This window comes from Pseudophryne corroboree, chromosome 2 (assembly GCF_028390025.1).
Source record: "Pseudophryne corroboree isolate aPseCor3 chromosome 2, aPseCor3.hap2, whole genome shotgun sequence".
NCBI lineage: Eukaryota > Metazoa > Chordata > Amphibia > Anura > Myobatrachidae > Pseudophryne > Pseudophryne corroboree.
This window is the reverse complement of record NC_086445.1, coordinates 13,735,760-13,750,423: the sequence shown is the minus strand read 5'-3', so window position 1 is coordinate 13,750,423 and position 14,664 is coordinate 13,735,760. Positions and strand designations below refer to the sequence as shown.

General features: G+C 49.9%; 1 protein-coding gene across 3 annotated transcripts in view; it reads left to right on the top strand.

Moving 5' to 3' along the window:
- The window catches only part of LOC135050450 (inositol 1,4,5-triphosphate receptor associated 2-like), a 140,037-nt gene extending 125,858 nt beyond the window's left edge, over positions 1-14,179 (top strand). For all 3 annotated transcript variants that reach the window (XM_063956942.1, XM_063956940.1, XM_063956941.1), the window contains one exon: positions 13,870-14,179. In XM_063956942.1, coding sequence (XP_063813012.1) covers positions 13,870-14,116 — 247 coding nt within the window. In that variant the 3' untranslated portion in view covers positions 14,117-14,179. The remainder of the gene's footprint in view (positions 1-13,869) is intronic.
- The last annotated feature ends 485 nt before the right edge of the window (positions 14,180-14,664 follow it).

Sequence of the window (14,664 nt, the reverse complement as noted above, 5' to 3'; positions counted from 1 at the left end):
ATACTATTCCCCCTGTCCATCACTGGAACAGCCATTCCCTGCCATACTATTCCTCCTGTCCATCCCTGTAACAGACATTTCCTGACATACTATTCCCCCTGTCCATCCCTGTAACAGCCATTCCCTACCATACTATTCCTCCTGTCCACCGCTGTAACAGCCATTCCCTGCCATACTATTCCTCCTGCCCATCACTGTAACAGCCATTCCCTGCCATACTGTCCCCCCTGTCCATCGCTGTAACAGCCATTCCCTGCCATACTATTCCTCCTGTCCATCACTGTAACAGCCATTCCCTGCCATACTATTCACTGTCCATCACTGTAACAGCCATTCCCTGCCATACTATTCCTCCTGTCCATCACTGTAACAGACATTCCCTGCCATACTGTTCCTCCTGTCCATCACTGTAACAGCCATTCTCTGCCATACTATTTCTCCTGTCCATCACTGTAACAGCCATTCCCTGCCACACTATTCCCCAGGTCCATCACTGTAACTGCCATTCCCTGCCATACTATTCCCGCTGTCCATCAATGTAACAGCCATTCCCTGTCATACTATTCCCCTGTCCGTCACTGTAACAGCCATTCCCTGCCATACTATTCCCGCTGTCCATCACTGTAACAGACATTCCCTGCCATACTATTCCCCCTGTCCATCCCTGTAACAGCCATTCCCTGCCATACTATTCCCCTTGACCATCACTGTAACAGCCATTCCCTGCAATACTATTCCCCCTGTTCATCCCTGTAACAGCCATTCCCCCTGTCCATCGCTGTAACAGCCATTCCCTGCAATACTATCCCCCCGTCCATCCCTGTAACAGCCATTCCCCCTGTCCATTTTTCTAACAGCCTTTCCCTGCAATACTATTCCCCCTGTCCATCCCTGTAAAAGCCATTCCCTGCCATACTATTCCCCCTTATCCGTCACTGTAACAGACATTCCCTGCCATTCTATTCCCCCTGTCCATTCCTGTAACAGCCATTCCCTGCCATTCTATTCCCCCTGTCCATCACTGTAACAGCCATTCCCTGTAATACTATTCCCAATGTCCATCACTGTAACAGACGTTCCCTGCCATACTATTCCCCCTGTCCATCCCTGTAACAGCCATTCCCTGCAATACTATTCCCCCTGTCTATCACTGTTACAGCCATTCCCTGCTTTACTATTCCCCCTATCCATCACTGTAACAGCCATTCCCTGCCATACTATTTCCCCTGTCCATCACTGTAACAGCCATTCCCTGTAATACTATTCCCCCTGTCCATCACTGTAACAGCCATTCCCGGCCATACTTTTCCTCCTGTCCATCCCTGAAACAGACATTCCCTGCCATACTATTCCCCCTGTCCATCACTGTAAAAGCCATTCCCTACCATACTATTCCCCCTGTCCATACCTGTTACAGCCATTCCCTGCCATACTATTCCTCCTGTCCATCCCTGTAACAGCCATTCCCTGCCATACTATTCCCCCTGTTCATCCCTGTAACAGCCATTCCTTGCCATACTATTCCCCCTTTTCATCCCTGTAACAGCCATTCCGTGAAATACTATTCCCCCTGTCCATCCCTGTTGTAACAGCCATTCCCTGCCATACTATTCCCCCTGTCCATCCTTGTAACAGCCATTCTCTGCCATACTATTCCCCCCGTCCATCACTGTAACAGCCATTCCCTGCCATACTATTCCTCCTGTCCATGCCTGTAACAGACATTCCCTGCCATACTATTCCCCCTGTCCATCACTGTAAAAGCCATTCCCTACCATACTATTCCCCCTGTCCATACCTGTTTCAGCCAATCCCTGCCATACTATTCCTCCTGTCCATCCCTGTAACAGCCATTCCCTGCCATACTATTCCCCCTGTTCATCCCTGTAACAGCCATTCCTTGCCATACTATTCCCCCTTTTCATCCCTGTAACAGCCATTCCGTGCCATACTATTCCCCCTGTCCATCACTGTAACAGCCATTCCCTGCCACACTATTCCCCAGGTCCATCACTGTAACTGCCATTCCCTGCCATACTATTCCCGCTGTCCATCAATGTAACAGACATTCCCTGCCATACTATTCCCCCTGTCCATCACTGTAAAAGCCATTCCCTACCATACTATTCCCCCTGTCCATACCTGTTTCAGCCAATCCCTGCCATACTATTCCTCCTGTCCATCCCTGTAACAGCCATTCCCTGCCATACAGGGATGAAAAGGGGGAATAGTATGGCAAGGAATGGCTGTTACAGGGATGAACAGGGGGAATAGTATGGCAGGGAATGGCTGTTACAGCGATGTAAGGGGGAATAGTATGGCAGGGAATGGCTGTTATAGGGACGGACAGGGGGAATAGTATGGCAGGGAATGGCTGTTACAGGGATGTAAGGGGGAATAGTATGGCAGGGAATGGCTGTTACAGCGATAAACAGGGGGAATAGTATGTCAGGGAATAGCTGTTACAGTGATGTTCATCCCTGTAACAGCCATTCCTTGCCATACTATTCCCCCTTTTCATCCCTGTAACAGCCATTCTGTGCCATACTATTCCCCCTGTCCATCCCTGTAACAGCCATTCCCTGCCATACCATTTCCCCTGTCCATCCCTGTAACAGCCATTCCCTGCCATACTATTCCCCCGTACATCCCTGTAACAGCCATTCCCTGCCATACTATTCCCCCTGTCCATCCCTGTAACAGCCATTCTCTGCCATACTATTCCCCCTGTCCATCACTGTAACAGCCATTCCGTGCCATACTATTCTCCCTGTCTATCCCTGTAACAGCCATTCCCTGCCATACTATTCCCCCTGTCCATCACTGTAACAGCCATTCCCTGCCATACTATTCCTCCTGTCCATCCCTGTAACAGACATTCCCTGCCATACTATTCCCCCTGTCCATCACTGTAAAAGCCATTCCCTACCATACTATTCCCCCTGTCCATACCTGTTTCAGCCATTCCCTGCCATACTATTCCTCCTGTCCATCCCTGTAACAGCCATTCCCTGCCATACTATTCCCCCTGTTCATCCCTGTAACAGTCATTCCTTGCCATACTATTCCCCCTTTTCATCCCTGTAACAGCCATTCCGTGCCATACTATTCCCCCTGTCCATCCCTGTAACAGCCATTCCCTGCCATACTATTCCCCCTGTCCATCCCTGTAACAGCCATTCTCTGCCATACTATTCCCCCTGTCCATCACTGTAACAGCCATTCCGTGCCATACTATTCCCCCTGTCCATCCCTGTAACAGCCATTCCCTGCCATACTGTTCCCGCTGTCCATCACTGTAACAGCCATTCCCTGCCATACTAGTACCCCTGTCTATCCCTGTAACAGCCATTCCCTGCCATACTATTCCCCCTGTCCATCACTGTAACAGCCATTCCCTGCCATACTATTCCCCCTGTCCATCCCTGTAACAGCCATTCCCTGCCATACCATTTCCCCTGTCCATCCCTGTAACAGCCATTCCCTGCCATACTATTCCCCCATACATCCCTGTAACAGCCATCCCCTGCCATACTATTCTCCCTGTCCATCCCTGTAACAGCCATTCCCTGCCATACTATTCCCCCGTACATCCCTGTAACAGCCATTCCCTGCCATACTATTCCCCCGTACAACCCTGGAACAGCCATTTCCTGCCATACTATTCCACCTGTCCAACGCTGTAACAGCCATTCCCTGCCATACTATTCCCCCTGTCCATCCCTGTAACAGCCATTCCCTGCCATACTATTCCCGCTGTCCATCCCTGTAACAGCCATTCCCTGCCATACTATTCCCCCTGTCCATCACTGTAACAGCTATTCCCTGACATACTATTCCCCCTGTTTATCGCTGTAACAGCCATTCCCTGCCATACTATTCCCCCTTACATCCCTGTAACAGCCATTCCCTGCCATACTATTCCCCCTGTCCGTCCCTATAACAGCCATTCCCTGCCATACTATTCCCCCTTACATCGCTGTAACAGCCATTCCCTGCCATACTATTCCCCCTGTTCATCCCTGTAACAGCCATTCCTTGCCATACTATTCCCCCTTTTCATCCCTGTAACAGCCATTCTGTGCCATACTATTCCCCCTGTCCATCCCTGTAACAGCCATTCCCTGCCATACCATTTCCCCTGTCCATCCCTGTAACAGCCATTCCCTGCCATACTTTCTCTTACGTCCTAGAGGATGCTGGGGACTCCGTAAGGACCATGGGGAATAGACTGGCTCCGCAGGAGACATGGGCACTAAAAAGAACTTTAGGTATGGGTGTGCACTGGCTCCTCCCTCTATGCCCCTCCTCCAGACCTCAGTTTAATACTGTGCCCAGAGGAGATGGGTGCACTGCAGGGAGCTCTCCTGAGCTTCCTGAAAGAAAGTATTTTGTTAGGTTTTTTATTTTCAGGGAGCTCTGCTGGCAACAGGCTCCCTGCATCGTGGGACTGAGGAGAGAGAAGCAGACCTACTTAAATGCTAGGCTCTGCTTCTTAGGCTACTGGACACCATTAGCTCCAGAGGGAGTCAGAACGCAGGTCTTCCCTAGCGGTTCGTCCCGGAGCCGTGCCGCCGTCCTCCTCGCAGAGCCGGAAGATAGAAGCCGGGTAAGTAGACTTCAGAGGCGGCAGAAGACTTCAGATCTTCGATGAGGTAACGCTGCGCGCCATTGCTCCCACACAGAACACACACACAGCGCACACTAAGGTGCAGGGCGCGGGGGGGGGGGGGTGTCCTGGGCCGCAATGTATACCTCTAGGACTGGCTATGATTTGATTTACACTATTTAGTGGTATTTCAGAGTATCCCCACCAGTTTGTTTTTAAAAAAAAGCGGGACCGAAGCCCGCCACTGAGGGGGTGGGGCTTCTTCCTCAGCACTCGCCAGCGCCATTTTCTCCACAGCACACGCTGAGAAGCTGGCTCCCCGGACTCTCCCCTGCTGATCACCGATGACAGAGGGTTTTAAAGAAGGGGGAGGGGCACATAATTTGGCGCAGTGAATATATATATAAAAGCGCTATAGCTGGGTAAATTTTTGTTTTCCAGGGTTATTGGCGCTGGGTGTGTGGTGGCATACTCTCTCTCTGTCTCTCCAAAGGGCCTCGTGGGGAAACTGTCTCCAGATAGAGCTTTCCCTGAGTGTGTGGTGTGTCAGTACGTGCGTGTCGGCATGTCTGAAGCGGAAGGCTCTCCTAGGGATGAGGTGGAGCGCATGAGTGTGGTGTCGCCGTCGGCAACGCCGACACATGACTGGATGGATATGTGGAATATATTAAATGCAAATGTGAATTTATTGCACAAACGTTTGGACAAAGCAGAGTCCAGGGACGGTACGGTGGGTCAGACCCTGCCTTTCCCTATGTCACAGGGGCTTTCGGGGTCTCAAAAGCGCCCACTTTCTCAGATAGTTGACACAGATACTGACACAGATTCTGACTCTAGTGTCGATTGTTATGATGCGAGGTTGCAGCCAAAGTTGGTAAAGAGTATTCATTATATAATTACTGCTATAAAGGATGTGCTGCATATTATAGATGACCCCGCGGTGTCTAATCCAAAGATACACATGTTTAAAGAAAAGAAGCCTGAGGTTACTTAAATGAGTTATTTGAAAGTGCTTGGAAAACTCCAGATAAGAAACTGCAGATTCCCAAAAGGATTCTTATGGCGTATCCTTTCCCGATCAAGGACAGGATACGGTGGGAATCCTCCCCACGGGTGGACAAGGCGTTGACGCGCCTTTCCAAAAAGGTGGCGCTGCCGTCTCAGGATATCGCTGCCCTCAGGGATCCTGCTGACCGCATGCAGGAAACTACCTTGAAGTCACTTTACACACATACTGGTACATTACTCAGACCGGCAATAGCGTCGGCTTGGGTTTGTAGCGCTGTACTAGCGTGGACCGATACCTTATCTGCTGATATGGATACGATGGATAAAGAAACTATTTTATTTACCCTGGGCCATATTAAGGATGCGGTCCTTTATATGAGAGAGGCTCAGAGGGATATAGGCATACTGGGGTCCAGAGCGAACACTATGGCGATTTCTGACAGGCGAGCACTGTGGACCCGACAGTGGATGGGTGATGCCGACTCGAAACGGCATATGGAGGTTTTACCTTACAAGGGTGAGGAGTTGTTTGGGGAAGGTCTCGCGGACCTAGTCTCCACAGCTACTGCTGGTAAATCAACTTTTTTACCTTATGTTTCCTCACAGCCTAAGAAAGCGCCACATTATCAGATGCAGTCCTTTCGGACGCATAAATCCAAGAGAGCTCGGGGATCTTCCTTTCTTGCCAGAGGTAAGGGCAAGGGGAAAAAGCTGCCAGCTACAGCCAGTTCCCAGGAACAAAAGTCCTACCCGGCTGCTACTAAATCCACCGCATGACGCTGGGGCTCCGCGGGTGGAGTCCGCTCCTGTGGGGGCACATCTTCGTCTTTTCAGCCAGGTCTGGGTTCATTCTCAGGTGGACCCCTGGGCAATAGACATTGTTTCCCAGGGGTACAAGCTGGAATTCAAAGAGGTGCCTCCTCGCCGGTTTTTCAAATCGGCACTGCCGACTTCTTCCCCAGAGAGGGAGGTAGTTTTGGCAGCAATTCAAAAGTTGTGCCTTCAACAAGTGGTGGTCAAAGTTCCCCTGCTTCAGCAGGGGATGGGCTATTATTCAACCCTGTTTGTGGTCCCGAAACCGGACGGTTCGGTCAGACCAATTCTGAATTGAAAATCTTTAAACCTATACTTAAAGAGGTTCAAGTTCAAGATGGAATCGCTCAGGGCGGTCATCGCAAGTCTGGAAGAGGGAGATTATATGGTGTCCCTAGACATAAAGGATGCATACCTTCATGTCCCCATTTATCAACCTCATCAGGCGTTCCTGAGATTTGTAGTGCAGGATTGTCATTACCAATTTCAGACATTGCCATTTGGGCTTTCCACGGCCCCGAGGATTTTTACCAAATTAATGGCAGAGATGATGGTGCTCCTGCGCAAGCAGGGGGTCACAATTATCCCATACTTGGACGATCTCCTGATAAAAGCGAGATCGAGAGAAGGATTGCTAGACAGCGTATCACTCTCCCTGAGGGTGTTACAACAACACGGTTGGATTCTTAATCTACCAAAGTCACAGTTAGTTCCAATGACCCGATTGCCTTTCTTAGGCATGATTCTGGACACGGAACAAAGGAGGGTCTTTCTCCCGATGGAAAAGGCACAGGAACTTCAGAGCTTGGTCAGGGCACCTGTTGAGGCCGGACAGGGTGTCGGTACATCACTGCACTCGAGTGCTGGGAAAAATGGTGGCGTCTTACGAGGCCATTCCATTCGGCAGGTTCCATGCCATGACTTTTCAGTGGGACCTTCTGGACAAGTGGTCCGGGTCACATCTACAGATTCATCAGATGAACCGCCTGTCCCCCAGGGCCAGGGTGTCTCTCCTGTGGTGGCTGCAGAGTGCTCACCTTCTAGAGGGTCGCAGGTTCGGCATCCAGGACTGGGTTCTGGTGATTACGGACGCGAGCCTCCGAGGATGGGGAGCAGTCACACAGGGAAGAAACTTCCAAGGTCTGTGGTCAAGCCAGGAGGCTTGTCTACACATCAACATTCTGGAATTAAGGGCCATATACAACAGCCTTCGTAAGGCACAGAACTTACTTCAAGGTCTACCGGTTCTGATTCAGTCAGACAACATCACAGCAGTGGCTCATGTAAACCGCCAAGGCGGCACAAGGAGCAGAGTGGCAATGGCAGAAGCCTCAAAGATTCTTCGATGGGTGGAGAGTCTATAAGCGCTTCATTCCGGGAGTCTTCATTCCGGGAGTGGACAACTGGGAAGCAGACTTCCTCAGCAGACACGATCTGCATCCAGGAGAGTGGGGACTTCATCGGGAAGTCTTCGCAGAGATTGCAAGTCAGTGGGGACTGCCTCAAATAGACATGATGGCTTCACGCCTCAACAAGAAACTACCGAGATATTGTGCCAGGTCAAGGGACCCTCAGGCGGTTGCAATGGACGCACTGGTGACACCGTGGGTGTTTCAGTCGGTCTATGTGTTCCCTCCTCTTCCTCTCATCTCAAAAATACTGAGAATCATAAGACGAAGAGGGCAATTCTCATTGTTCCAGATTGGCCTCGAAGGGCCTGGTATCCGGATCTGCAGGAAATGCTCACAGAAGATCCGTGGCCTCTTCCTGTCAGGGAAGACCTGTTACAACAAGGGCCCTGTTTGTTCCAGGACTTACCGCGACTGCGTTTGACGGCATACCGGTTGAACGCAGGATCCTAGCGGAGAAGGGCATTCCGGAGGAGGTCATTCCTACTCTGATTAAGGCTAGGAAGGAGGTGACATCGAAACATTATCATCGTATCTGGAGGAAGTATGTGTCTTGGTGTGAAGCCAAGACTGCTCCTCCGGAAGAATTCCATCTGGGCCGTTTTCTCCATATCCTGCAAACTGGAGTGAATTTGGGCCTAAAGTTAGGCTCCATTAAGGTTCAGATTTCGGCCCTATCCATTTTCTTTCAAAAGGAATTGGCTTCTCTTCCGGAAGTCCAGACTTTCGTGAAGGGGGTGCTGCATATCCAGCCTCCTTTTGTGCCTCCGGTGGCACCATGGGACCTTAACGTGGTGTTGCGGTTTCTTAAGTCTCACTGGTTTGAACCGCTTCAAACAGTTGAGTTGAAGTATCTCACTTGGAAAGTGGTCATGTTATTGGCCTTGGCTTCGGCGCGGCGAGTGTCGGAGTTGGCGGCTTTGTCTCACAAAAGCCCTTATCTGATTTTCCATGTGGATAGAGCTGAGTTGCGGACTCGTCCTAAATTTTTGCCTAAGGTGGTTTCTTCTTTTCATATGAACCAACCTATTGTGGTGCCTGTGGCTACAAGGGACGTGGAGGATTCCGAGTCCCTGGATGTGGTCAGGGCATTGAAAATTTATGTGGCCAGAACGGCTCGGGTTAGGAAAACAGAGGCTCTGTTTATCCTGTATGCAGCCAACAAGGTTGGCGCTCCTGCGTCTAAGCAGACTATTGCTCGCTGGATCTGTAACACGATTCAGCAGGCTCATTCTACGGCTGGATTGCCGTTACCGAATTCGGTTAAGGCCCATTCCACTAGGAAGGTGGGCTCTTCTTGGGTGGCTGCCCGGGGCGTCTCAGCATTACAACTTTGCCGAGCAGCAACTTGGTCGGGTTCAAACACTTTTGCAAAATTCTACAAGTTTGATACCCTGGCTGATGAGGACCTAATGTTTGCTCATTCGGTGCTGCAGAGTCATCCGCACTCTCCCGCCCGTTTGGGAGCTTTGGTATAATCCCCATGGTCCTTACAGAGTCCCCAGCATCCTCTAGGACGTAAGAGAAAATAAGATTTTAAACCTACCGGTAAATCTTTTTCTCGTAGTCTGTAGAGGATGCTGGGCGCCCGTCCCAGTGCGGACAACATCCTGCAAGACTTGTATGTAGTTGTTGCTTACATAAGGGTTATGTTTTTCAGTTGGATCAGTTTTGGACTGATACTGGTTTTGTTTCATACTGTTGACTGGTTCGTATCTCCCATGTTTTACGGTGTGAATGGTGTGGCTGGTATGAATCTTGCCCTTGGATTTATAAAATCCTTTCCTCGTACTGTCCGTCTCCTCTGGGCACAGTTTCTCTAACTGAGGTCTGGAGGAGGGGCATAGAGGGAGGAGCCAGTGCACACCCATACCTAAAGTTCTTTTTAGTGCCCATGTCTCCTGCGGAGCCCGTCTATTCCCCATGGTCCTTACGGAGTCCCCAGCATCCTCTACGGACTACGAGAAAAAGATTTACCGGTAGGTTTAAAATCTTATTATTCCCCCTGTCCATAACTGTAACAGCCATTCCCTGCCATACTATTTCCCCTGCCCATCACTGTAACAGCCATTCCACGCCATACTATTCCTCCTGTCCATCCCTGTAACAGCCATTCCCTGAAATACTATTCTCCCTGTCTATCACTGTAACAGCTATTCCCTGCCATACTATTCCCCCTGTCCAACACTGTAACAGCCATTTCCTGCCATACTATTCCCTGTCCATCCCTGTAACAGCCATTCCCTACCATACTATTCCCCCTGTCCATCCCTGTAACAGCCATTCCCTGCAATACTATTCCTCCTGTACATCGCTGTAACAGCCATTCCCTGCCATACTTTTCCCCCTGTCCATCCCTGTAACAGCTATTCCCTGCCATACTATTCCCCCTGTCCATCCCTGTAACAGCCATTCCCTGCAATACTATTCCCCCTGTCCATCCCTGTAACAGCCATTCCCTGCCATACTATTCCTCCTGTACATCGCTGTAACAGCCATTCCCTGCCATACTTTTCCCCCTGTCCATCCCTGTAACAGCTATTCCCTGCCATACTATTCCCCTTGTCCATCCCTGTAACAGCCATTCCCTACCATACTATTCCCCCTGCCCATCCCTGTAACAGACATTCCCTGCCATACTATTCCCCCTGTCCATCCCTGTAACAGACATTCCCTGCCATACTATTCACCCTGTCCATCTCTGTAACAGCCATTCCCTGCCATACTATTCCCCCTATCCATCACTGTAACAGCCATTCCCTGCCATACTATTTCCCCTGTCCATCACTGTAACAGCCATTCCCTGCCATACTATTCCCTCTGCCCATCACTGTAACAGACATTCCCTGCCATACTATTCCCCCTGTCCATCCCTGTAACAGCCATTTCCTACCATACTATTCCCCCTGTCCATCACTGTAACAGCCATTCCCTGCCATACTATTTCCCCTGTCCATCACTGTAACAGCCATTCCCTGCCATACTATTCCCTCCGTCCATCACTGTAACAGCCATTCCCTGCCATACTATTCCCCCTGTCCATCACTGTAACAGCCATTCCCTGCCATACTATTCCCGCTGTCCATCCCTGTAACAGCCATTCCCTGCCATACTATTTCCCCTGTCCATCCCTGTAACAGCCATTCCCTGCCATACTATTCCCTCCGTCCATCACTGTAACAGCCATTCCCTGCAATACTATTCCCCCTGTCCATCACTGTAACAGCCATTCCCTACCATACTATTCCCTCTGTCCATCACTGTAACAGCCATTCCCTGCCATACTATTCCCCCTTACATCACTGTAACAGCCATTCCCTGCCATACTATTCCTCCTGTCCATCACTGTAACAGCCATTCCCTGTCATACTATTCCCCCTGTCCATCCCTGTAACAGCCATTCCCTGCCATACTATTCCTCCTGTCCATCACTGTAACAGCCATTCCCTGCCATACTATTCCCCCTGTCCATCACTGTAACAGCCATTCCCTGCCATACTATTCCCCCTGTCCATCACTGTAACAGCCATTCCCTGCCATACTATTCCCCCTGTCCATCCCTGTAACAGCCATTCCCTGCCATACTATTCCTCCTGTCCAGCGCTGTAACAGCCATTCCCTGCCATACTATTCCCCCTGTCCATCACTGTAACAGCCATTCCCTGCCATACTATTCCCCCTGTCCATCACTGTAACAGCCATTCCCTGCCATACTTTTCCCCCTGTCCATCCCTGTAACAGCCATTCCCTGCCATACTGTTCCTCCTGTCCATCACTGTAACAGCCATTCCCTGCCATACTATTCCCCCTGTCCATCCCTGTAACAGCCATTCCCTGCCATACTATTCCTCCTGTCCAGCGCTGTAACAGCCATTCCCTGCCATACTATTCCCCCTGTCCATCCCTGTAACAGCCATTCCCTGCCATACTATTCCTCCTGTCCAGCGCTGTAACAGCCATTCCCTGCCATACTATTCCCCCTGTCCATCACTGTAACAGCCATTCCCTGCCATACTATTCCCCCTGTCCATCACTGTAACAGCCATTCCCTGCCATACTATTCCCCCTGTCCATCCCTGTAACAGCCATTCCCTGCCATACTGTTCCTCCTGTCCATCACTGTAACAGCCATTCCCTGACATACTATTCCTCCTGTCCATCCCTGTAACAGCCATTCCCTGCCATACTATTCCCCCTGTCCATCCCTGTAACAGCCATTCCCTGCCATACTATTCCTCCTGTCCAGCGCTGTAACAGCCATTCCCTGCCATACTATTCCTCCTGTCCATCCCTGTAACAGCCATTCCCTGCCATACTATTCCTCCTGTCCATCCCTGTAACAGCCATTCCCTGTCATACTATTCCCTCTGTCCATCCCTGTAACAGACATTCCCTGCCATACTATTCCCCCTGTCCATCCCTGTAACAGCCATTCCCTGCCATACTATTCCTCCTGTCCAGCGCTGTAACAGCCATTCCCTGCCATACTATTCCTCCTGTCCATCCCTGTAACAGCCATTCCCTGCCATACTATTCCTCCTGTCCATCCCTGTAACAGCCATTCCCTGTCATACTATTCCCTCTGTCCATCCCTGTAACAGACATTCCCTGTCATACTATTCCCCCTGTCCATCCCTGTAACAGCCATTCCCTGTCATACTATTCCCTCTGTCCATCCCTGTAACAGACATTCCCTGTCATACTATTCCCCCTGTCCATCCCTGTAACAGCCATTCCCTGACATACTATTCCTCCTGTCCATCACTGTAACAGCCATTCCCTACCATACTATTCCTCCTGTCCATCACTGTAACAGCCATTCCCTACCATACTATTCCCTCTGTCCATCACTGTAACAGCCATTCCCTGCCATACTATTCTCCCAGTCCATCACTGTAACAGCCATTCCCTGCCATACTATTCCCCCTGTCCATCCCTGTAACAGCCATTCCCTGCAATACTATTCCCCAGGTCAATCACTGTAACAGCCATTCCCTGCCATACTATTCCCCCTGTCCATCCCTGTAACAGACATTCCCTGTCATACTATTCCCCCTGTCCATCCCTGTAACAGCCATTCCCTGACATACTATTCCTCCTGTCCATCACTGTAACAGCCATTCCCTACCATACTATTCCTCCTGTCCATCACTGTAACAGCCATTCCCTACCATACTATTCCCTCTGTCCATCACTGTAACAGCCATTCCCTGCCATACTATTCTCCCAGTCCATCACTGTAACAGCCATTCCCTGCCATACTATTCCCCCTGTCCATCCCTGTAACAGCCATTCCCTGCAATACTATTCCCCAGGTCAATCACTGTAACAGCCATTCCCTGCCATACTATTCCCCCTGTCCATCCCTGTAACAGCCATTCCCTGCCATACTATTCCCCTGTCCATCCCTGTAACAGCCATTACCTGCCATACTATTCCTCCTGTACATCACTGTAACAGCATTCCCTGTCATACTATTCCCCTGTCCATCCCTGTAACAGCCATTCCCTGTAATACTATTCTCCCAGTCCATCACTGTAACAGCCATTCCCTGCCATACTATTCCCCCTGTCCATCCCTGTAACAGCCATTCCCTGCCATACTATTCTCCCAGTCCATCACTGTAACAGCCATTCCCTGCCATACTATTCCCCCTGTCCATCCCTGTAACAGCCATTCCCTACAATACTATTCCCCAGGTCAATCACTGTAACAGCCATTCCCTGCCATACTATTCCCCCTGTCCATCCCTGTAACAGCCATTCCCTGCCATACTATTCCCCCTGTCCATCCCTGTAACAGCCATTCCCTGCCATACTATTCCCCTGTCCATCCCTGTAACAGCCATTACCTGCCATACTATTCCTCCTGTACATCACTGTAACAGCCATTCCCTGCCATACTATTCCTCCTGTCTATCACTGTAACAGCCATTCCCTGCCATACTATTCCTCCTGTACATCACTGTAACAGCCATTCCCTGCCATACTATTCCTCCTGTCCATCACTGTAACAGGAATTGTTTTTCAGGTCGCTGTGTAATATGCTGCTGCGACTGTTGTGGTGTTACTGCAAGGTCTTTTTCTTCTCTGGCTTCCTGCTCCTCTTCTTCTGCCATCTGATGCAATTCATCCAAGCGCAGAACCCCGACTTCCTGAGGTGGGTCATACGCAGAGTCTGCTCTACACAAACCATGGACATAATTCAGGACTTACTACTGAAGCTTTTCCTGCCTTCGCTGACAACCTACTGCGGACCGTGTATAGTGCCGGTATGAGTACGCCACAGGAAGGGACTGATGTGACAAATCACCTCAGATAAATAAACCACTTCCACCGGAGTCTAGTAGTGTTACTGTAAGGACATTTGCCCGGCAGGCAGGTGGCGTGGGGCTCATAAGACCATTTGTTTCATGGACATAAATTATTTCCCACGCTGCACACGAGCAACAACATCTGACCGGGGGATTCGGGGAAACCTCTGTGAGAGAGTGGCTCTGAATCTCCCAGAAGACAGTAAGGCAGATGAAAGACCACACATTGAGGAAAAGACGGGTGGTTTGGTACAGGCGGGCACTTAACAGCAAGCAGTTGGGGGAACCTGGCAAAGATAAATACATAAAAGGGAAAACTGCACAAATGGGCAAATAATACACAATAACAGAATACATAAAAACACAATTGAATTGGTGATCATAAAACTTGATATAATTGCACGTCATATAAAAAATAGGATTTTAATTACCTACCGGTAAATCCTTTTCTCGTTGTCCATAAGGATATTGGGGAGACTTAGTACGATGGGGTATAGACAGGGTTCAAAGGA